This window comes from Canis lupus, chromosome 1 (genome assembly GCF_048164855.1).
Source record: "Canis lupus baileyi chromosome 1, mCanLup2.hap1, whole genome shotgun sequence".
Classification (NCBI taxonomy): domain Eukaryota; kingdom Metazoa; phylum Chordata; class Mammalia; order Carnivora; family Canidae; genus Canis; species Canis lupus.
This window is the reverse complement of record NC_132838.1, coordinates 19,891,954-19,915,183: the sequence shown is the minus strand read 5'-3', so window position 1 is coordinate 19,915,183 and position 23,230 is coordinate 19,891,954. Positions and strand designations below refer to the sequence as shown.

Genomic DNA, 23,230 nt, shown 5'->3' with positions numbered 1-23,230 from the left:
CCGGGGGGGGGGGGGGCGGGGAGCTCCACGGCCCGAGCCGGTCCGCGGGTGCACGAGGGCCGCTGGGGCCTCCCGGGCCGGGGAGCCGCAGGGCCAGGCCCCGCACCGTCCGGGCGTCCCCGGTGCACCCCGCGGGCTCCGGCGCGGGAGCCGAGGCCTCCCCGGGCGGCGGCCTGGGGCTGGGGCTGGGGCTGGGGCTGGGGCCGCGGCCGCTAGGGAGCGGGGAGCGGGGCCCGGGGCCCGGGGCCCGGGGCAGGTGGGGCAGCAGGCGGCGCCACGCAGGGCCCGCAGCTCGCGCCCGGCCTCACCCGCGCATGGTGAACTTGACCACGGCGAGTCTGGAGCCCGCGCCGCTCAGCTCCGGCTGGAAGTCCGGGTCGCTCCCGACCGGCTTCACGCCCACCATTCTCGGCCCGGCAGGGCGGCCGCGACGCCACCGGCTTCCGAAGTGAAGGCGAAGGCCGGGCGGGGGCGGGGGCGACGCTCCGGAAGGCCGAGGCCCGGGCGCAGGCGGCGGCGACCGCGGCGGCGTCTCCGGGGCTCTCAGTGCCGAGTCACGCCCGGGAGCGGGGCGGCCGAGGGGGCGGGCGCGGGCGCGGGAGGCGGGGGAAGGGGAGGCCTGCGGCGCCCGGCAGCCACCGCGCGGCGGAGCCCTCGGCGCCTGCGCGCCGCGACGTCACTTCCGCGTCGTTCGGTTTGCTTCCCGCCGCCCAATCCTATGACGCGCCGCTGGCCCCGCCCCCGGGGGAGGAGCCCCGCGCCGGCTGGAGCGGCGCAGGCGCAGAAGAGCGGCAGTGGGGGAGGGGAAAGGAAGGGGGAAAGGAGGGGGAGAGGGGCCCGTGGGGTCCTCCGCGCGGCCGGGACCGTGGGCTTCCAGCGGGTCCGCTCGGTGGGGGAGTAAAAAGGGAACCCGGTATCCCGCCCCGCGCCCCAGGTTGGTTCGGGGCGAAGATCTGAACCCCCGAAGTGCTGGAAGAAGTACTTTGGTCTCCTGTTGGGGCTGCAAGCCGCCCACTAGACATAAAGGGACTTTAGGCACCTTGATTTAGGGATCCCGTGGCTCACGGGCCTTGTGCTGTCATCCACAAGCTGCCACGCACCTGCCTTTAAGTTGTGCCTTAAAGAAACGAAAGCATCGTCCTTCCTTTAGGACCCCGTCTGCCTTGAGAAAACGAGTGGGAAATAGCAGAGGGACGCGGAGCAGGAGAGGGTCCTAACTGGGAAAGGGGCAGGGGGCGGGAGGAGTGGGGAGAGCACTGGGTGTCCTACTGTGTGTTGGCAAATGGAACTCCAATAAAAAAATGCAAAGAAAAAATAAATAAAATAAAATAATAAAAAATAAAATAAATAAAACAAAATAAATAATAAAATAAAATAAATAAAAAATAAAATAAAATAAAAGAGTTAAAAAATAGACCTGCCCTACGACCCGCAATTGCACTGTTGGGGATTTACCCCAAAGATACAGATGCAATGAAAGGCCGGGACACCTGCACCCCGATGTTCACAGCAGCAATGTCCACAATAGCCAAACTGTGGGGGGAGCCTCGGTGTTCATCGACAGATGATGAATGAAGAAGATGTGGTCTATGTGTACAGTGGGATATTCCTCAGCCATTGGAAACGACAAATACAAAAAGAAAAGAAACGACAAATACCCACCATTTGCTTCGACGTGGGTGGAAGTGGAGGGCATGATGCTGAGTGAAGTAAGTCAATCGGAGGAGGACAATCAGTTATATGGTTTCACTCATACGGGGTATGTAAGAAATAGTGAAAAGGAATAAAGGGGAAAGGAAAGAAAATGAATGGGAAATACCAAAGGGAGACAGACCATGAGAGGCTCCTAACTCTGGGAAATGAAGAAGGGGTAGTGGAAGGGGAGGAGGGCGGGAGGATGGGGTGACTGGGTGATGGGCACTGAGGGGGGCACTTGATGGGATGAGCACTGGGTGTTATACTATATGTTGGCAAGTCGAACTCCAATTAAAAAATACAAAAAAAAATAAATAAAATAAAAAAATAAAATAAAATAAGAGTTTAAAATAGAGCTCCCGTACGACCCAGCAATTGCACTGCTGGGGATTTACCCCAAAGATACAGATGCAGTGAAACGGCAGGACACCTGCACCCCGATGTTCACAGCAGCAATGTCCACAATAGCCAAACCGTGGAAGGAGCCTCAGTGTCCATCGACAGATGATGGATAGAGAAGATGTGGTCTATGTACACAATGGAATATTCCTCAGCCATTGGAAATGACAAATACCCACCATTTGCTTCGACGTGGATGGAACTGGAGGGAATTATGCTGAGTGAAATAAGTCCAAGAAGGACAATCATCATATGGTCTCATTCATTTGGGGAATATAAAAAATAGTGAAAGGGAATAAAGGGGAAAGGAGAGAAAAATGAGTGGGAAATATCAGGGAGACAGAATATGAGAGACTCATAACTCTGGGAAATGCACTAGGAATGGTAGAAGGGGAGGTGGGTGGGGGGTGGGGGTGACCGGGTGATGGGCACTGAGGGGGGCCCTTGACGGGATGAGCACTGGGTGTTATGCTGTATGTTGGCAAATTGAACTCCAATAAAAAAAAATAATAAAAAATAGAATGATCACATCTTCCTCTAGATGATCACAGTCTCGTGATAGGGGCCCACAATAGTTACCCTAACAAGTTTGCAAAGGAAACGGTGGGGATGAATGACACAGGGGACAAATGGAGCAGGTAAACTTGCTAGAAATTGTGGGGCTTGAGCTGAATTTTGATAGAAGAAGGTAGCCAAAAAAAAAAAAGGTAGCCAGATGGTGAGAGGTGACAAAGGTATTACAGGAAAAAGAACCAACAGTACCAATTTGTGGTTTGGGAGAGCTGATGATAAATAATGATAATAAATAGCTAACAATGTGTGCATTAGATAAGATATGTGCTCTTTGTGTATATTAGCTCATGTAATTCTCACAACCACCCTGGGAAGTAGGTTCTATTATTATTTCGCCCATAGACTGGTTCTCCCTAGTTCGCACTCCTAGTACGATGTCAAATCAGCAATCGAGTTGAGGTAATCTAACATCAGCGTGTTCTTTTAAGTGTCAGGCTAGGTGATGTATGATTTGCTTTTGGATTTAGCTGAGGTGATGAAACTGAGGAGGAAAGTGCAGGTATGATCAGGACTAGCTAAGGAATTTTTGTATTTTAACAGGAATGCAATGGAGTAATCACTGCAGGGCAATTTTTTTTTAATTACAAAAAAAAAAAGTGCCTTTAGCAAAAGCCCTCAGGTGGCAGTGAGGAGGATAGAAGGTAGTGAGACAAATTGAGGTTACTAAAGTAATCCAGGAAGTGAGTTATGGGAGTAGCTGAAGTGGTAATGAAGAGGACAAGATATATTTGAGAAACCATTAGATAAAAATCACAAGATTTAGTGACCAATTTACTGCAATGATGGAAGAAGGAGGGGATGGTGCAAATATCTCAGTCTTGTGGCTCTTTGTTAAGATGCCAGTAGGATACCTAGGTAATGAGTATAGCAGGTAGTTGGAAGGTTGAGTCTGGAACTAAAGAAAAAAGAGTAAGCTAAAGTTGCAGATTTGAGATTTATTAGTTTTAAGGGTGAAAACTGAAGCCCAAGAACACAATTACACAATTTGGAGGTCATGACAATTGTCCCTGTTCTACTGATGACAAGGTTGACTTTCAGACAAGCATGTAACTCATTCAGTTATACAGTAGTACAGCTGCTTATACCTCATCATTGCACCCAACATTATATTGAAACAGACTTTATGTATGTGCATAGAACCTTCTCGCAGACATTATTGCAAGGTGATGCTCTACAGAGTATTTTTCTATATATATTACAAATATCTTCAAAAATTATAAATAGTATATACATATATATAGATGTTCTATATTGTATATATTTAATATATATTTAATATTCTATATATAGCTATATTTTATATGTATATAGAATATGTTCAAAAAAAAGAATATGTTCTATATCGTGTGTGTGTGTGTGTGTATATATATATATATATATATATGAAGAAGAAGAAGGAGAAGGAGAAGGAGAAGGAGAAGAAAGAAAAAAGGTGCAGCTGGGGGAAAAGTACTGCACAACAATTCTACAAAGAAGGCCCAAGTTTCTTCCTTACCCTATTAGTAGTAACTAGAACAAATATAATATTCACAGTTAATTGGTCTCCTGTGAACTTTATATCATTAAGTAAAGTAAGCTTTTGGTGGGTGCAATTTCCCCCCAAAATGTTATTTTTTTTCTTAATTTGTATATACCACCCTAAAAAACCCATTTACTAGAATTTTCCATGAAAATTTTAGAAAAAAACTTACCATTAAGCTTCTGCAGAGATGACTTGTGGTTATTCTTAAGAGGATGATACACCTTCCCCATTCCTGAGATGAACATATTCAGAAACGCAAAATACACTGCACATAAACCCCAGCTCCACCCCATCCCTCACGTCTTACTATAACTTGTTATATTCTGAAATCCATAGGTCTCAAGCTGTAGTGAGCTCATTAAAATGTGAGTTTCCAGTTTCACACCCAGAAATTCTAATTCAGTAGTGTTGGTACATGGCTCAAGAATCTGAACTTTAGGGCAGCTCCGGTAGCTCAGCGGCTTAGTGCCAGGTATGATCCTGGAGATCCCGGATCGAGTCTCACGTCCGGCTCCCTGCATGGAGCCTGCTTCTCCCTCTGCCTGTATCTTTGCCTCTCTCTCTCTCTCTGTGTCTCTCATGAATAAATAAATAAAATTTTAAAAAAAAGTCTGAACTTTAATAAGCATCAAGGGTTAGCTGATGCAAGGAGTCCATATTTTGAGAGACATTATTTGATGCTACTTGTCTACTCTCATGTAGCATTTACTATGCATTTAATATGCACAAGGTGCTATGATAATGCTTTAAAACACCTTTCCTCCAGGGACATCAAAAGGGAGATAAGATACTTCTACAAAAGCTAATAATACAAGGTAAAATGTGGTAAGTGCCATAATAGAGCTGTAAATAACATACCCTAGTGGTTGAGAAAAAGAAGAGAATGTTTCCAGCTAGAATAAGCAGAGAATGCTTTATGAAGGAATATGTTCTAAAATTCAGGCCTAGATAAAAATAAGAAATGACTCCTGACTTTCCTCTTAACTCACCAAGAATATAGTTCGCTTTAGATTCACCCATTTTTATCAAGCTCAGCCAGTCACTGGAGGAATGCTTTCTATCATGACTTGTAGCCGCCATGGGTTCACTTTGCTGACTTTACAAACAGATATGTTAGAGACACGTCATCCATGGCTTTATCTCTCTCATAGCCCTTTGCATATGGTAGATACAAAATAAGTATAGGTTGAATAAATGAATGGCTGGGAGGCATAATGAGTATGACTCTCAGTTCACAAAATGTAGGGGTACAAGAATTGTTGTATAACTCAATTTCATTTTGACTCTGAACCCTCACCCTTCTCCTGTATCCAACTAGAACAAAAACAACCTTGTTCTCCTCCTCTGCCTGCTTCAGAAATTATACCAAATTTCTGAGTTTAGAGTAGAAGTGGGGCATTGGAGTGTAGATGTCTAGGAGCACTGTCTCTTCCTACACACCATCTTGAAATCTAGCCCTTTCTGCTTCATGTGACTCAGGAATTGGGACCCCTTGATTCAAGCTGCCTGTGGACCCTTTGCCTAGACGCACCAGGCTGCCATTTCTCCCCAAGTGTTTGCTTCTTCCCTTCTCCCTCCATAAAGATTTTTCCTCATTTTCATTAAGAGTTGTATAGTTTCAGCCTTTAAGTTTATTTGATCCACATCCACCTTTTTTGAGTCAATATGATTCTAATCATTTAAAAATATTCCCATGATAGAAAAGAAAGGCACGATTTTCCAATTTCATATATATTTGAGTATTTGGGGAGGCAGTGTCCAGTACATAAAGTTTTGCTGTAAGTTTTTCTTTAAATGTACTCCTCTTGTAAAAAGTGGAGCAAATGCCACTTGGAGTTTTTGAAGAGCAATAGCAAGAATATAATGAAGAAAAGACGTTTATTCTGCAACAAAAATCCTCATAAATTTCTCTGAGATATAAAATACCTCTTTAAATAACTGGATTTGTGCTTGCAGAAGACCAAGGATATGGATTTATTGATGAATTCCATAAACCGTATGAAATCCCCCCACTAACTTATCAAAATTACAACCACCTCAAAATTTACATAAAAATAACTTCTGCTTGGGGCATCTGGGTGGTCTGGTCGGTAAAGTGTCCGAGTCTTGATTTCAATTCAGGTCATGATCTCAGGGCTGTGAGACAGAGCCCCATGCAGGTCTCTGGGCTCAGGAAGGAGTCTTCTCTCCCTCAATCTCCTCCCCTGTCCCTTCCCCGACCCCCCACCCCCCTACCCCCGCTCCTACGCACTCTCTCTCTCAAATAAATAAATAAATCTTTAAAAAAAAACTTCTCCTTAATAGCTTATTGTTACCTTATTCCAGAATAGAAAACTTGTAGTATTGTGTATTCGTTTAATTTTTCCATCAACTGGGTAATTTATATAAAAAATAATTTTAGAAAAGGTTTGTTTTATTCTTAAAATCTTGAGGGGAAAATATGTAATTCATGTAATATAAATATTAAATAGAAAGGACATCCCGCTTCATAATTCGCAAACCTTTTCTAGTTGTAGGTTATGGAGTTTGAAAATTAAATACCATTTCCCATGGCTGTCCCTAGGTGGTGCAATGTCTTTCAGTCCAAGGAGTAGGATTCCCAGTTGGGTATTAAATGGTTCCTTAAATAATGCTGTCAAGGGTCCCCAGACGGACCATTTGTCCCACTAACACCATATTCCTTAGCTTTGGATGCTAGGCAGTGTCTTTGAAGAGAGTTTTCTAGGAATTCACGGAGTGACCCATCTCTGTCATAAAACTCCTCCTCCTAGAACATGCTGAAGAAACTTGCTAGCAATTCTGAGTCAGTGTTGGGTGTTTCCCAGAAATGTAAAATAGGTTTTTATTCTGAAATTTATATCTGAGGTTCAGAAGTCATTAAACTGCCGAGAGCTGCTGTTAAGAAGGCCAGATAGATAAATAATTCTATCACTTCAGTCTCTGAGATAAAAATTCATATTATAATTTTTTAAAGAGTGTGTTGGGGGTTACAATTAACCCTTTGAAACCGAAAACTACACATGCCTACACCTAACTATATTTTCATTTAATCAATCATAAAGAGAGCTCTTTGTTGTCTATGGTAGTGTAGTAGATACTGCCTGACTAGAATGTACAGGTAGGGAAGAAATGCCTCCCAATAAAGACTTTGCTGTGTCCAAAGCTCTCTCTCAGGCATGCTCTTGAGCAAACACATTCGCCAAACATACACAAGCTCATCAGTCATCACGTTCCTGAGGAGCAGTATGTACATACTCTCCGTACCCCTGAGGGCCAGGCACTGAACACATTCAATATCGATAAAATGTATGTTAGCTCCTTCCAGTAAGGAAGTGGTTACTTACACAATGTTAAAAACAGTATTTCCCACCAACATTCAGAATATTAGAATCAGAAGAAAATTAGGAGAATCAGACCTACCTGGTAGAAAGTACCAAAGCAAACCACTTCTCACACTGCATTGCACTCATAGTAGATGTATCTGTCTCCCTGCCAGACTGTGAGCAATTTGACCACAAAAACAGGTTTTTGCACTATCTGAATGTCCAGCTCAGCAGAGCGCCCAATACCACTAGATGCTGAAGAATGATGCTTTCCACTTTGCCAAATTATTTTCAGGACAAGTAAAAGAAAGTACTATTTCATGAAAATAGAAATAAAGTACTCATCGCCACTACCCCTCACCCAACCCAGATTATTGTGGAGCAAATGCCAGGCCATGACACAATTTCATCTGTAGTATTTTAGCCTGCATGTCTAGAAGATAAGGATTCCTTTAAAAATAACCTTCATAACCAAAATGCCATTATCACACCTAAAATGTTAACAATGCTTCCTTAGTATCATCAACTCTCCACCTAATGTTAAAATTCTCTATTTTCTCCTAATTTATTTATGACTTATTTGAATCAATATCAAGGTAAGGTATATACATTGCATTGGTTGATATCGGCTTCATCTCATTTTTATTAAAACTTTCTTTTTTTCTGAAATTTTATTTGAAATTATTCAAATGGACAGAAAAGTCACAGCAGCAGCAACGGAAGTAGAAGTGGAAGGAGGGAGAAGAAGGTGGGACAGTGAGAAGGAGGGTACCCTTTCTTACTAGCCATTCACTGGGGACTCCCTGAGAAGAGTGTGCTCATGAATAACTTTGCTATGCTCAGATATTTGCAGGGCTGCCCCAAGAATAGGTAATCCCAGCTGGAAAGCTGAAGGGACCCCAAAGAAGCATATAACAGGAACAGTAAGCAAGTCCTCTCCATAGAGCTAAGAAGTACATTCTCCCGGAAGGAAAATCTGGGCAGTGCATCTTTGTGTCTTCCATGGCCCATTTTGTGACACATGGATCCTCTTCTTGGCACAGGATTGAGGACCAGCTCTCCCAAGTCTCTGGTGGGCCTGTCATCCTGCCAGGAGAAAGAAGAGAGAGATTAGTAGGACAAACTATAACCCTTGTTGCTGCAGCTGGTGACATGGCTATAAGTCACTCATCACGTTGTTGTTGTTGTTCTTCTTCTTCCTCTTTTAGATATTTTATTAATTTATTTGAGAGATAGAGAGCGAGAGAGAGCAGGGGAGAGTCTCAGAGTGAGAGAGAGAAAGAGTTTCAAGCAGACTCTGTGCTGAGTGCTGAGTTTGATGCGGGACTCAGTCCCAGGACCCTGAGATCACAACCTGAGCTAAAACAAAGAGTCAGCTGTTCAGCCAACTGCACCACCCAGGTGCCCCTGTCTTCCTTCTTTATTATCCTAATATCCTCTTGCTGATCTTAGTAGCTTGGTGAGGGGCCCCCACATCCTTACACGTAAGGAGCTCAAGCACTCCCAACTTTAACATCTTTACTCCTTCCTAAAAGGTGTAAGTATGGAACAAATAGAGATATTTCTAGAAAAAGACATTCTGGGGGGGCCCGGGTGGCTCAGTTGGTTGGGTGTCTTCCTTCAACTCGGTCATGACCCCAGGGTCCTAAGATAGAGCCACACAACAGGCTCCCCGCTTGGCAAGGAGTCTGCTTCCCCCTCTCCCTCTCCTTCTGTGTGCTCACTTGCTTTCTCTCTCTCTCAAAATAAATAACTAACTAAAGTCTTTAAAAAAAAAAAAGATAAAGACATTCTGTTACTTAGAAGAAATAATTTGATTTAGTGGAAGTCGTGAGATAGGAAAAAAAAAGAAGTATCACCCGAGTTGACTTTCAAATCACGTGAGAAAGTACAAACGGAAACTCATACACAGTTATAATTACACAAAACGATGCCGAGATCACTTACTACTCTGCTATGACATGATAAAGTGTGAAGACCCCCAGTACTAACATGAAGCCTCCTACCATGACATGACTTTTAGGCGAATAGGGTCCACTAAGGAAAGGACAGAATTAGCAAAATATTAGGCCCTTGTGGGGAACACCAAACCACAAATTAACAATCCATAGGAAAAAAATAATAGCACATGTGAAATCTTCTGGAAATGACAGTAGTAATGAGGCCAGGGAGACCACCAGGCAGAGATTTGTAAAATGGAGGAACAAACCTCCTTGCCTTTTGGAGAACTAACTTGGAACCTATGAATTCCAGGAAGAATTGGTGTGTTGCAGGGTAATTGCTACTAAATCCTAAAGACAGGATAATACTTAACTTTTGTTTAATGCTCGGATCATTAAAACATAGCAGGTTCACATTTTTTACCCTTACCCCATGGGTTCCATTTATGGTTCTTTTCTGGTAATAATTATACATTTTTGGCTAAGACAATGATGATGAAAACTTCTCATTTGTCTCTGTGCCTCTCTGTCTTTTCCACCTAGTGTATCTGATGCATTGCTTGGCTGATTTTTTTTTTTTTTTTTTTTTTTTTTTTGTGGCTGACACACCCTACAGTGATTGCCCAGCGAGCCACACTCTGTACAAGTCTCTCTCCTTGAATGCATGTGAAACCTGTGACTTGCTTCTAACCAGTAGAACATGGCAATGATGATGGGCTGTCACTCGCTTCGTTAGGTTACAGATTGATCTATTCTATCTGTATCTCCAGCTATATAACTCGATCTTTCTTGCACCCACTAGAGAGGTGCTCTTTGCTGGCTTTGAAGAAGTAAGCTTCCATATGATAGGCCTTTTGGTAAAGCGTAGGTGAGGAGGAACTGCAGGTGGTTGTAGGACCAGAGGGTCCTTAGTCATTTATCCACAAGGACATGAATTGGATTCAGATTCTTCCCTGGTTGAGTCTCCAGATGAGATTGTAGTCTGACATCTCAACTGTCACCTGGTGTGATCAGAAGCTGTGCCTGAGCTCCTTTTCCATGGAAACTATGAGGCAATGGATGTGCATTGCTCAAAGCCACTAAACTCATGGTAATTTGTTATAAGGCAATAAAAACAATGTAATTAGGAAAACACCACTCTACGTATTGGTCAAAAGTCTACAATGGCTTTTCACTTCCTTTGGAATCAAGTTCTGAAAGCTTAGAAGGGCATTCAAGGCCTCTTCTTATCTGGCCTTATTCCCTTTTTCCCATGTTATTTTTATTTTTTTATTTTTTTATTTTTTATTTTTTTATTTTATGATAGTCACACACACAGAGAGAGAGAGGGGTGGGTGCAGAGACATAGGCAGAGGGAGAAGCAGGCTCCATGCACCGGGAGCCCGACGTGGGATTTGATCCGGGGTCTCCAGGATCGTGCCCTGGGCCAAAGGCAGGCGCCAAACCGCTGTGCCACCCAGGGATCCCCATGTTATTTTTTATTACTGGGTTTAGGCCCAATCTGAGACTCTATCAACCTAAGAGAGAGTTCCAGGGCAAAGATTGCCCATTGAAGGAGTCTCTCAGGGGGAAGAAATAACTAAGTCTTAATACCACAGTTTCCCTATTCATCTGCTTTATGTCCCCTGTACTTCACTTCCAATTTAACTTTATTATATATGTGTTTATATATTCATGTTTTATGTCATATGTTATGTGTATATACATACTTGTGTATTACATTTCAAAACTAGCAACAATATTGTTCTCCTTTCCCAGTTCTTCCTATTCCAAATCCTATCCATTTTTGTAGACCTTCATGAAATTTAACGTGAATATCCTTCCTCATCTCAGTCTACAAGTAAGTCATCTCTTCTCCATTACTCCTTAGTATGCTTTTTTTTTCTCACACTGTGCTACATTACAGCCATATACCTTGGGGAAATTTGCCATTCTTTTTAGCTGCCCAAATACCTTCCAATGTTTACAGAAGTCCTCATTTTCTGAGCCTTGGTGGGAAGCAGAGCCAGCTTTCCTCTATAGAACTGAACATACCAAATTCTTATTCTTATTCTCCTTCTTCTTCTTCTTCTTCTTCTTCTTCTTCTTCTTCTTCTTCTTCTTCTTCCTCTTCTTCTTCCTCTTCTTCTTCCTCTTCTTCCTTGGCTTTGTTTTCTGTTAAGTTTCCATAAATATATGTTGAACTGATTTTTTTTTGGTTCTGTAAATCTCTAAGATTTTTGTATAATTCCTCTAGATAACAGGAATAAATAAATGATTTACTAAAAAAATATACTTAGGATTAGCTTACTGAAGTTATAAATTTTAATTTTCAGGAAGGTTAACATGTAAAACATATATATGTACATATAAAAATGTGTGAATATTTCTGAAATGGAAACATGTTATTCATTCATATTTGAATCTTTATTTTAGTCCTGTAGCTCAGGAAATTACATGCATTTATATGTAGGCTTTGGCAATATGTTTTGTGAACTTGGTAGAGAGGGGCCAGAGTGCTAGCAGTCTGAAGGTTTCTCATTAATCTTCCTATTAACCTTGTATTCCTAGGAAGGTATTTGAAATAGTAAGTTCAATTCATATTTGTTTAATAAAAGTCAACTTTACCTAGGAGGGATATTTTATAGATTACCTTTACAAACCAAACAAGCTTTAATGAAGCCTAAGACTATCCCATGGTAACCACTCTGCACTTCCCATATTTCCAAAAAGTTCTTGTAGATTGTAAAGGGGATTATGAACTTAACAATTTAAATGTGTTCATCATTATAACGGAGTGAATGAGTATATTGAACCCAGCTGTCCAAGGAATTAATTTCTTCTATTTAACATCATTTTCCTGCTTTTCTTGCCCCATGTGACTACAAGGCTGTTAGTCAAAAGTTGAAGAAAATCATAGAATCCCAATTTACAGTGTAAGACAACTTTAGAATTGCTGACTTTCAGGTTGTTGTATTGACTTCCTTGGTCAACATTATGATTAATTATTCTCATGGTGGCAGCAGAGCAGAACTGGTCTCTACAAATAAATAGCCTAGAGGAAACAAGACCTGAGACATAAAGAATGCTAAATAGCCTAGTGAGGGAAAAGGGGGTGTGCCCCCCAGGACACTGATGGGTCTGCACGGTGTTAGAGGGAGGAGGACTGTCTAAACTGGAAAGGAGAGGAAGGAGAAGTTTATCATTTGCAGGAATCATAAATTGCCAAGAAACCCTTTGACCTAACCAATTCTTAGGTCTCTTTTGACATATTAGTAAGGAAGTGATCCTGTCTCAAGGACTTGTTTGTGCCCTGTTCTAATCCCTTAATCTCCTGCTTCAGACCCATCCAATAGGATTTTGCTACCCAAGACTCAGGTCTAAGAGCCAGCAGCAAAGGGAGCTTGTTAGAAATGGAGGGTTTTTCCGAAGCCCTCTGCAGACCTACTGGGTCAGAAACTTCATTTTGACAAGCTCTGCCGGGTGACCTCAATACATAGTTTCCTCTTAGAGTCCTTGCCCTGGGAGTCTGTTAGGGAGCTTATGAAGGAAAGACAAAGCTCTGGAATGCTTGTCCTTCCTATCTTGTTAGCAGAACTGACCATTGGCCACCAGCATCGCCCCAAGTTTCTCCCTTGGCTGCTATGCATTCACTCGACAAATATTTGGGAGGAAGATGGGCAAGCATAATGAGCGATTGCTGTTTATTGAGCTCGTTCAGCCTCCTAGATACCCACGAGGTCATTATTTTTTTTACACGGGGAGTTGGGGAGAATGAAGAGAAGAAGCATCAGGCCCCAGATGGCAATGACAGGGCGCAGGGGAGGCGCTGGCATCCCAACACAGGCCTCTCTGAAGGCGGGTCTCCGGCTGCACCGGGCTCTGCCGCCCACACTGAGCGTACATTCATCCCCTCTCCTCTGCAGGAATGTTGCACAAGGTCAGGCGTCCTGCAGCCTACAAGCCGAGTTCCTCTTCTGGCTGTCTCCGTCGAGGTCAGAAGCAAACAGCCACCAAGTTCCAGAGCTCACACTTTGCAAGGGTCTGGACCGAGTCCCGGGGCAGAAGCGTGAACCTGCAACATCCTGGGGACACCTCCTCCACTTGCCCTTTCGCTCTTCCCTCCATCTTGGTCCTCCCAGCCTGGGCATTGGAGGCGGGACGCGAGCCTAGACCGCGTTTCCCACAACAAAGATGGCGACCGCGCGCCCGTTGCCCACAGTCGACACCCTCGCCTGCGATCGGTCTCCTTGGTAACGCGGCTGGCTTCCCCGGCTCCTAGCCGAGGCCCGGCGAGTCTGGCCACGGGGCTCATTTCCCGCCCCCTCGTTTTTGCGACAGTTGCCGCGGAAGTCACGGCAGTCGGGTGTCAGCTGATTTACTGCCGCGGCGGCAACGGCACCTTGAAGCAGGCTCGCGGGGGAGACGCCGCCGGCCGGGCTCGCGGGGGGGCGGTCGCCCCAGGGGTTCGCCCGCCGGGGATTGGAGCACCGCGGGTCGTCCGCGCCGTGCGTCCTCGCCTGCTGGTCTTCGGCGGGGCGCCCGCGGGTGGTGGCGCGGACAGCATCGCGGCTTGAGATGAAGCTGTGACAGGTGAGCGGGGCTCCCGCGGCGGGGGTCGGGGGTCGGGGGTCAGGGGTCACGGGGTTCAGCCCTGGGGGTGCTCGCGGGTCCTCGGTTCGGGTGACCCCGGCTTTGGGCTGGAGACGGGCTCGCCCAAGGAGCGAGGTGGTGTGTGATGAGTGGGTGGTTGGGGCAGCGCTGGGGGCGGGGCGGGGGGGCCTCTCCTTACCTGTGCGCCCTTGCTTAAGGTGTGGAGCCTCACCTGCGCGGTGCCCCCGCCGCCCCGCCGCCCTAGCACTTGGGTAAGGACACCTGCTCCTCCCCCGCCTCGCGGCCCCCGCGCCCGGGAAGCGCCCGCTTGGAGCCCGCACTGCCCTGCCCGCGATTTAACAATTTCCTTCTATGTTTTCATTCACTCGCCTTGTCACTTTTTTTTTCTTTTTCTTTCTTTTTTTCTTTTTTCTTTTTTTTTTTTTTTTTCCGCAGGTCCTAGGCATTATCTGTTGGTTCCCAACATTCTGAAATTATTGGCAGGTACGGTTGCATCTCAGCCTGGGCAGCGTGGATGCTGCGGGCTTGGGGATCCAGGGGCAGGGGCCGCCTGCTCACCTGGTGACCCTTTGCCACGGGCTCTGTCCGACCCTTTCGGATGCTTATTATTACTCAGGTCGTTGTGCATAAGATGGGCAAGGATCGCAGGGGACATAAGAGAAATCGGGGTCTTTGACATTTTTGGTCTGGCCAAAAATGAGCTACCGGTGACAGTGGACGTGGAGAGCAGTTTAAAGATTCAAAAAAAATTGAAATGCCTTTTTCGACGAAGCCCAAGCCGCCTGGATTTTTGCATCGACGTGCACAGATCTTAGTCATTTCCAACCGGGAAACCCAACAAATACAAAAAGATAGCACAATGCCTCGTTTATTTTTGACCCGCGATTATTATTGGGAATTTATTTGCTTAGAGATCTGTCTTTATTTTTTTTTTTTAAATACTGCAGAGCTCTACTCAACAAAACTAGGCCATGCCTGTTAGTTTTTCTTATTGCCACCTGTATGCAGCTCGACCTCAAAAGATGTTGATGATTCCGTACATCAGAGGGACTGGGCTCTGCTTTATCTTGAGTATCATTGTGGGCACTTGACATTTCAAATGGTTAAGTTTTTTATCTTATGATTTCCTTCTGTTTTGATCTGGGATATAAGTTCTATTTTGAAGCAAAGTAAGTGGGGGTGGTTTATCTACGTAACAGGCTTAGCATTGAAAACCTTAAAAGCACTGAGCTAATTTTTGTGCCTTTGTCACGATAAGGATAGGATGACATTTAGCTTCAGTAGTGTGCTCTGTGTTAGGTGGGAGTCCTTAAAGTTTGTTTTGGACCTCAGGTGAAGAGGATTGAATTAATTTTTCCTCAGTTCAGTGGTCATTATTGGCCATTCAGGGTGTGTCTCCTGGTTTTTGTTGTTTTTTGTTTTGTATTCATTGTGTTTTATTTCCAATTCCCACTCCATTCCTTTGATCAATACATGGGAAAAAAACAGTTTAACATGTGTGATGTGTAGCCTTTATGTGTGTGTTGTGTGTTATTAAATGTATATTGTTTTGGGTACCCACGTTTTTTATTTTTAGAGATAGGCTGTATTTTATATGTTGTATATTATATACTACCTATGTTATATAATATTGTATATTGAATTTTGTTTCTCTCCCTACCATGTTTTAAAGATCTGACTGCTGCACAGTGTTTCAGAGAGTATATCTGTTATGGGTTTCCATCTACTCTCCTATTTGCGGATGCCTATTTTACCTTTATTTTCCTACTGCTACAGATGATGGTATAACAAATACACCTCCAAGACCTCTGTGATGCTTTCTTTGAGATATATATCCAGAAATGTGACTTCTGGATCATAGGGCGTTCATATATTTTATTGAAGAACTGCTAGATTGTGTTCTAGAACAAATTGCTATGGTCTGTACTCCTGCAGGCAATTCTTGGGGGGTTTCTATGTCCTTGCATCTTCATTGTTATTTCGTATTATCTAGTGTCCTAGTTTTTCCACACTAATTGATACAAAGTAAAATCTCTTTTTAAATGGCATTTCACTATTAGGAGTTTGAGCATTTCTTCGTGTACATTTTATCTTTTTGGTTTTCCCTCTTGTAAAACTGTTCATCCTTTGCCCATTTTTGAGGTTTCATTTCTGCTTGATCTGCAGTCAGTCTGTATTTCCTAGATACTAGTCTTTTAAATATGTAAGTATCCCTGTTTCTATTCTGTCATTTGTCTGTAACATTTTTCATGATGTGCTTCATTGAACAGAGATCTTCAATTTTGATGCAGTCAGATTAAAAAAATTGCCATATGGTTTGTGCTTTGGGGGTTGTCAGAAGTCTTTCCTCAAATTCTATGTCATAACGTTACTTTTGTGTTTTACTAACTTCATGGTTTTCCTTGAAATGTATAGGGCTTTAGTGTATCCAGAGTCTTTTTATATGTCACAGGGAAGAGATTCAGTTTATTTTCCATGTAGCGTTCCCGTTTTCCTAGTGGCATTCTCTCCTTTCCCCTTAGGTAAGATGCTACACTTATTGTGTATCAAGTTCTCATACTCTGAGGACTGTATTCTGTTCCTTTGGTTTATTTGTTTGCTCTTGCTTTAATACCATGTGGTTTTCACACAATGGCTTTGTATTAATTTTTTCCCTGTGTGACTAATTCTTCCCATTTTATTTTATTTATTTTTTTCTTTTTTTTTTTAAATAAATTTATTTTTTATTGGTGTTCCCCATTTTATTTTAGCCGGAGTTTGAAATAATTATAGATCACAGGAAGTCGCAAAGATCTGCAGAGAGGCCTGGTTTCCCCCAAGAGGTACAAGGGGTACATTTTTAATAACGTCACCCAGTTTCCTCCAATGGTTACGTTTTATCCAATTACGTGCAGTGCAATAGCTAAACCCAGAAATTGACTTTTGGTACAATGCCTGAGTGTGGCTCCATGGCATTTTAGCATCTGTGTAGATAGATACCTGTAATCATCACTGCAGTCAAGATAGAGAACTGTTACATCATTGCGAAGATCTCCTTCCTACTATACCTTTTTAGTCACATCCATCTCCCTTCAATCCCTAACCTCTGCTCACTAATCAGTTTTCCATCTCTAGAATTCTATCTGTACAGGAGTGCTGTATAAATGGAATTACACAACATATGACTTTTTTGAGATTGAGATTCATCCAAATTGTTGCATGAGATGATTTTTGAGATTCATCCAAATTGTTGCATAATTTGGGTAGTATTCCATGGTATATGTATACTGCAGTTTGTGTAACCATTCACTGGGACATTGAGGCTAGGCTCTTTCTAGTTTTTGGCTATTACAAGTAAAGCTGCAATGAACATTCTTGTATAATTTTTGTGTATGTGTGGATACAAAGTTTCACATTTTCTGGGATAAATGCCTTGGAACGGGATTGCTGGGTGGTATGATAAGTGTAGGTTTACTTTGTGAAGAAACTGCCAAACTGTTTTCTAGAGTGGCTGCATCATTTTACATTCCCACCAGCAATGAGAGATTGAGTTTCTTTGTATCCTTGCCAGCATTTGGTATTATCACTGTATTTTTATTTTAGCTGTTTAGGTGTGTAGTGATATCTCATTGTGGTCTTAATTTGCCCCCCACTCCCCCAAAGGCTACTAATGTTAAGTATCTGGTAGGGCAAGTTCTCCATTCTTTGCCCATTTTCAAAGTTGGTTTAGCTATTTGTTTCCTTTTTTTTTTTTTTAATTAAATTCAGTTTGCCAAACTGTAGTATAATTGGTTTAGCTATTTGTAGATTTTTACTCTTTTCTATATGTTTTAGAGCTAGAGTTTCTAAAAACAACACAACTAGAATTTCGATAGAGGATGCATTGAATATATAGATTTATTTTGGGGAGAACTGACATCCATATAATACTAGGTGATCTTATCCAAGAACATTAAATGGTCCTCTGTTTATGATTGAGCAGAATTTTTTTGTCATTTAAAAAAATACTGTGACGGGGACACCTGTGTGGCTTGGCGGTTAACATCTGCCTTCGGCCATGGCGTGATCCCAGAGTCCCAGAATCGAGTCCCACATCGGGTTTCCTGCATAGAGCCTGCTTCTCCCTCTGCCTGTGTCTCTGCCTCTCTCTCTCTCTCTATCATGAATAAATAAATAAAATCTTTGAAAAAATACGGTGACTAGATATTTTAAAGTAAATTATTGTAGATAAAAGAAAGTGCAACCGATTTCCATATATTGATTTTATCTTTGTTTTGTTCTGCTAGACAGAGATAAAATTCATAGTATAAATCTGGAAATAATTTTAGTATTTGTAGCATTAGGCTTGGAACTAGATAGCACCTTTATTCCTGGTTTATCTGTTACGTTTCTCTGTGACACTTGTCTCTTTTTTGGGACAAATGATTAAAGTATGGGGTTAGTGAGGTTCATAGGTTCTGTTTCCATTTTGTCCCCTTCATTATTTCACTTTATACAGAGTTTATAGTCTTAGCTATATGTATGCCAGTGATCGTAGACAGAACCTACTGAGAGTTTTCTTATGGCCCAGAGAAATCCTGTCATCAATAAGAGGACACCTTATGTTCCTACTTACAGATACTATGATTATGATGTCAATTTAGAATCTGAACTCTGTGCATGTGGTTCATCTAATTACTTAAAGCTACTTTGCTGGTGAGAGCACAAAACATTTTGTTGGAAGGAAAAGCCCTACATCATGACTGCATTTAGAAAGTCCTGTCCAAGTGGAATTTTTCTACTAACATATATACTATATTGATGAAATATTAAATACTTTAAATAAAATTAGGCATCTTTTCCAAAATGTGTTGGTGATGTTTAATGAACAGGTAGGGTCCTCTCGCCCCCGCTAAAGTTTCTTAGGTTGGTGGGAGTCAGAAAATGATGGAAGGACAAAATGTTAGGGCAGTAGTGAGTAGTTGAGGGCAGAAGAAATTTCTGAAGTGCCAAGGGTTTTTTTTTGTAGGCTCTTTTAAAATAGAAAATTACTGGAAATACGTGGCTTTTTAAACCAGTCTTTCATTCAGCTTAGCAGTTGTAACTTATGACCTTTCAAGCTTACCGAAGGTATTTTACTAGTGTTTTGCACATTCATATTTCTCCCTAAATGTTGGTAGTTAATATATGTCAGTGATAACAGATTGATAAGAGTGTGCCAGTTACCTTCTGTTCTCACATTCAAGTTATTTATTTGGCTGTCTTCCTTAAGGGCTCTTCTTTTCTCTAAACATTTCAAATACAAACAAACAATAAAAATCACCATTAGGGGGAGTGAAAAGTTCACACTAATAAAATATCACTTTACTTAGTTTAAGAAACAGTTTTGTGACTCATTAACAGGCCTTTGTGAGTGTAGTAATGATTAAAGTAAACCATGTCAGCTAATTAGCTGCATAGGTTCTATGGTATGTCTGGCTTCGTATATATCACAGATAGGATAAAAGAGGCTACAGCATAGGAACAATTTGCAGCTGGCAAAAAACTGTGTTAGGGATTTGATTAGGGAGACTTGTCGACATTATTATAGAAAAAGTAATTTATAAGCAGCTCTTTTGTGAAATCCAAAGCATGTAAAATCAAGATGGATTTTAATTTGCAGCTTTTTAAACAACCAAAATAAACGTACATTATTCAGTACTTTGTTCACTTATTCAACTAATAGTTGGGTGCCTGCTCTGTGGGAGAAATTCTAGGCACTGGAAATACAGTTTAGAACAAAATAAAGCTAAATCATCACCTTCATGGAGCTTGTGTTAATAGTGGGAAAACCAGATGAGAAATAAGCAAAACAGTTGGTGTGTTAAAGGGTTTTAAGTACTCTGGAGAAATGCAATAGAATATGGTGGGGGTGGTCGATTTTGCGATTTATGGTGGTCAGGAAAGGCCTCCCTGAGACGAAGAAGAAATTATAGCAGAAATCTGAAGGGGGTGAGGGAGTGCACAATGAAGACCTGTGGGACACTGAGATAAGACTGCCTGATGAAGAAAACCAAGAATCATAGTGGAGGAAAAGAAAGCAAGGGCGAGAACAGCAGCCTCACTTGTGTTGGCTAGGCAGTTGTGTAGTTTGGCTTTTACAATGGGTGAGACAGTAAGTCACAGGAAGAATTCTGAGTAGCTTTGTGTTATGATGTTATTATTATTCTTTTAAAATAGTGTCATTTTGCATGCTTCGTTGAGGTTGTAAGGGGGCGAGGTTAGAAACGGAGACCAGTTAAGAGGCTGTTGTATTGTCCATGCTGGGAGTTGCTGGCGATTTGGAATGGGGTGGTTATTGTCGAGGTGTGGAGGAGTCTTTGGGTTCTGGATATAATATTCTTCAGAGGTATTATTGTCAGTAGAGTTTTCTGATGGATTGGGATATGGGATGTGTGTGAGAGAAGAATCAAAAATGATTCTAGGATTTTGGCCTGTGAAGCTGTAAGAATGGAGTCACTGTTAACTGAGATGGTGAAGATTGGTGAAGAATGGAGTCACTGTTAACTGAGATTGTGAAGATGGAGAGGCAGGTTTGGGGAAGAAGACCAGGGACTCGCCCTTGAACAGGTCAAGTTTGAGAAGCTGATTAGCTATCTGGAGGGACGTGTTGAGTAGGAAGCTGGATTGGTGAGTTTGAAGTCAGAAGAGAGCCCCAAGCTATAAATTGGGAATTGTTGGGACGCCTGGGTGGCTCAGCGGTTGAATGTCTGCCTTTGGCTCGGGGTGTGATCCTGGGGTCCCAGGATCGAATCCTGCATCGGACTTCTGCGCGGAGCCTGCTTCTCCCTTGCCTGTGTCTCTCTGAGTCTCTCATGAATAAATAAAATCTTTAAAAAAAATTGGGATTGTTAACATCTAGTTGGTATTTAAGCTATGAGGCTTGGTAAAAGGAAGGAAAGGAGAGTTGCCAGGAAAGAAGCCTAAGGACAAAGCTCTTGGTTTGCCAACATTTAAAGGTTGAAAACGAGGAAGGCTAAAGCTAAAGATGGAGACTGAAGCTACAGATATATCAGGAAAGCGTGAAGATCTGGGGGGCAAGAGAAGTATCTCCGGGAAGAAGTATGAACTGTGCCAAATGCTGCTGGTAGAAAGATGAGGGTTAGGACTTGACACTGGATTTGGTAATGGGGAAGTCCTGGTGACCTTGTCAGGAGCATTTTTTGACAGGCACAACACTTTGCTGTAGCCTCTCGAGAAGGGGGATGTTACAGAGGAGGACATTCTGACTTGGAAGGAGGTTACATACTTCCTTGAGCTTTGCAACCAGTAAATGGAGGGGCTGGGTTAGTCCCTACGCAGTAGGACTGTTGAATCTTTGTACTTACCCAGCCTACCTTACGGATCCCCAGAATACTGTGACATTCCAACTTCCAGTACAGGAAAACATGTTTGTTTCTATTTCTGGGTAGTTAATTTATGAGCAATGAGAAACTTCAGTGCTCAATTTAGTTTTGACAGCAAAGTGAGGGAAACAAGTCGGAATAATGGGAGATGCAGATGAGATTCGAGGTGTGGGGATCCCTGGGTGGCGCAGCGGTTTGGTGCCTGCCTTTGGCCCAGGGCACGATCCTGGAGACCCGGGATCGAGTCCCATGTCGGGCTCCCAGTGCATGGAGCCTGCTTCTCCCTCGGCCTATGTCTCTGCCCCCCTCTCTCTCTCTCTCTGTGTGTGACTATCATAAATAAATAAAAATTAAAAAAAAAAAAAAAAAAAAGATTCGAGGTGTGTAGGTCGAAGTTGATTCTACCAAATGGGGCCTGTTTTCCCTGAAATGTATGGGCTCCTTGGGCATTGTTTGCTTTCAGCTTAATCATTAACACTTGAAACTGAGGCCGGTTGGTGATAGAGCATAAGTTGAATTCAGACATCCTGATGGCAGCTGTAGAAATTTAGAACATGACTCATGCCTCAAAGTCTATGAATCATTTAAAAAATTGTGATATATTTTTTGACCAGATAGCTTTACAGTTCTTCAAAACCTGACTCTCATGTGCTCAGGGCTGTTTTGCAATAAGAAATAAGTGTAGTCTTCTGTTGCCATCTGCTCATTGCACATGTCCTTTTGAAAGAGTATATTGGAATTCCCCTTAAAAAAGCGGTCCTTAAGTGTCCTGTTCATTGGGGATTTTCTTGCCACTCAGATAATAACGTGTGATCTTGTCAAGTGAGGGACAAGCTTAATGTTCAGAAGGTCATGTCCCTCACAACTCTTTAATTCCGGAGACCTTTTGTTCTGAGTGAGCAGCTCAGTGATTTCTTCAGTACATTTTATGGCCTCGCTATCTTACTGCATTACAGTAAATAGTCTTTATGATCGGATTCAGTTTTTTCCAGTCTTTAGTAAATTGGTAACAAAGCATAGCACAACGAAAATTCATAATCTTAATGATCACTTCCTTCGTCATGTTATATTGTGAATTTGACTTGAACACACCCTCTTCTGACAAATGATGGAGGAATATTCTGAGAATCTTTACAGACTCTTCTTTCTTTTATTGTAACTGTGACAAGGGACTACTTAGCATGTAGTCTCTGTTACTCACATTCCCCGTGGGAAGGTGGGTAGTGTAGCCCTACTCTTGTTTATGTGTGCCCATTCTCTTGAGAGAGGATTTGAGTTTGTTGTTGTCTTTAAGTCTCAGGGGCACAGGAAGTACACATAGTGAGATGACATTGACTCTTATGAAAATGCCTGTATTCCTGGGATAGAAATACATCTTGCCTTTTGCATTTGAGAGTTTAAAAAGTGATGCTGGGAAATTAACAGTGATCTCATACTAGGTTTTCATGCATTATCCTGTTTTATAGCTTTTAGAAACCACATGGGATATGATACTAATGTCACCTGGGATATTGTAGAATAGGATGGTCTTATCAGAATCACTACATAGGTTATTGATAGCTTAAACGGGGAAAAAATAGAGTGGAAATATCTGGCAGTCAGTACCTTAATCAAATGGTATAGGACAGTGTGATGTACATTCCTCCTGTGGTGATGTAGTGTGAGGCATACAAGATCACTTATGAGGTATTCTCACCAAAAGTTTTATGTGAGCCTAATGATGCCTTTAGATCCAAATACCAGTTTACTGGCACATTAGAGATAGAGAAACAAGGTAAATGATATCATAAAAAAATCACATAAATCTAAAACGTGTAACATTTTATAAGTAATTGATTTTGT

General features: G+C 42.4%; 2 protein-coding genes across 8 annotated transcripts in view; one reads left to right on the top strand and one right to left on the bottom strand.

The window, feature by feature from the left end:
* The window catches only part of TXNL1 (thioredoxin like 1), a 33,392-nt gene extending 32,794 nt beyond the window's left edge, over nucleotides 1–598 (bottom strand). For 2 of the 3 annotated variants that reach the window (XM_072822506.1, XM_072822515.1), the window contains exon 1: nucleotides 309–598. In XM_072822506.1, coding sequence (XP_072678607.1) covers nucleotides 309–406 — 98 coding nt within the window. In that variant the 5' untranslated portion in view covers nucleotides 407–598. The remainder of the gene's footprint in view (nucleotides 1–308) is intronic. The other variant, XM_072822525.1, reaches the window with a different exon arrangement.
* A 13,216-nt stretch (nucleotides 599–13,814) lies between these two features.
* The window catches only part of WDR7 (WD repeat domain 7), a 353,105-nt gene continuing 343,689 nt past the window's right edge, over nucleotides 13,815–23,230 (top strand). For 3 of the 5 annotated variants that reach the window (XM_072822456.1, XM_072822427.1, XM_072822465.1), the window contains exon 1: nucleotides 13,817–14,024. The gene's annotated coding sequence lies outside the window, so the exon portion shown is untranslated. Of the gene's footprint in view, nucleotides 14,025–23,230 lie in introns of all 5 variants that reach the window. The other 2 variants (XM_072822474.1, XM_072822446.1) reach the window with 2 other exon arrangements.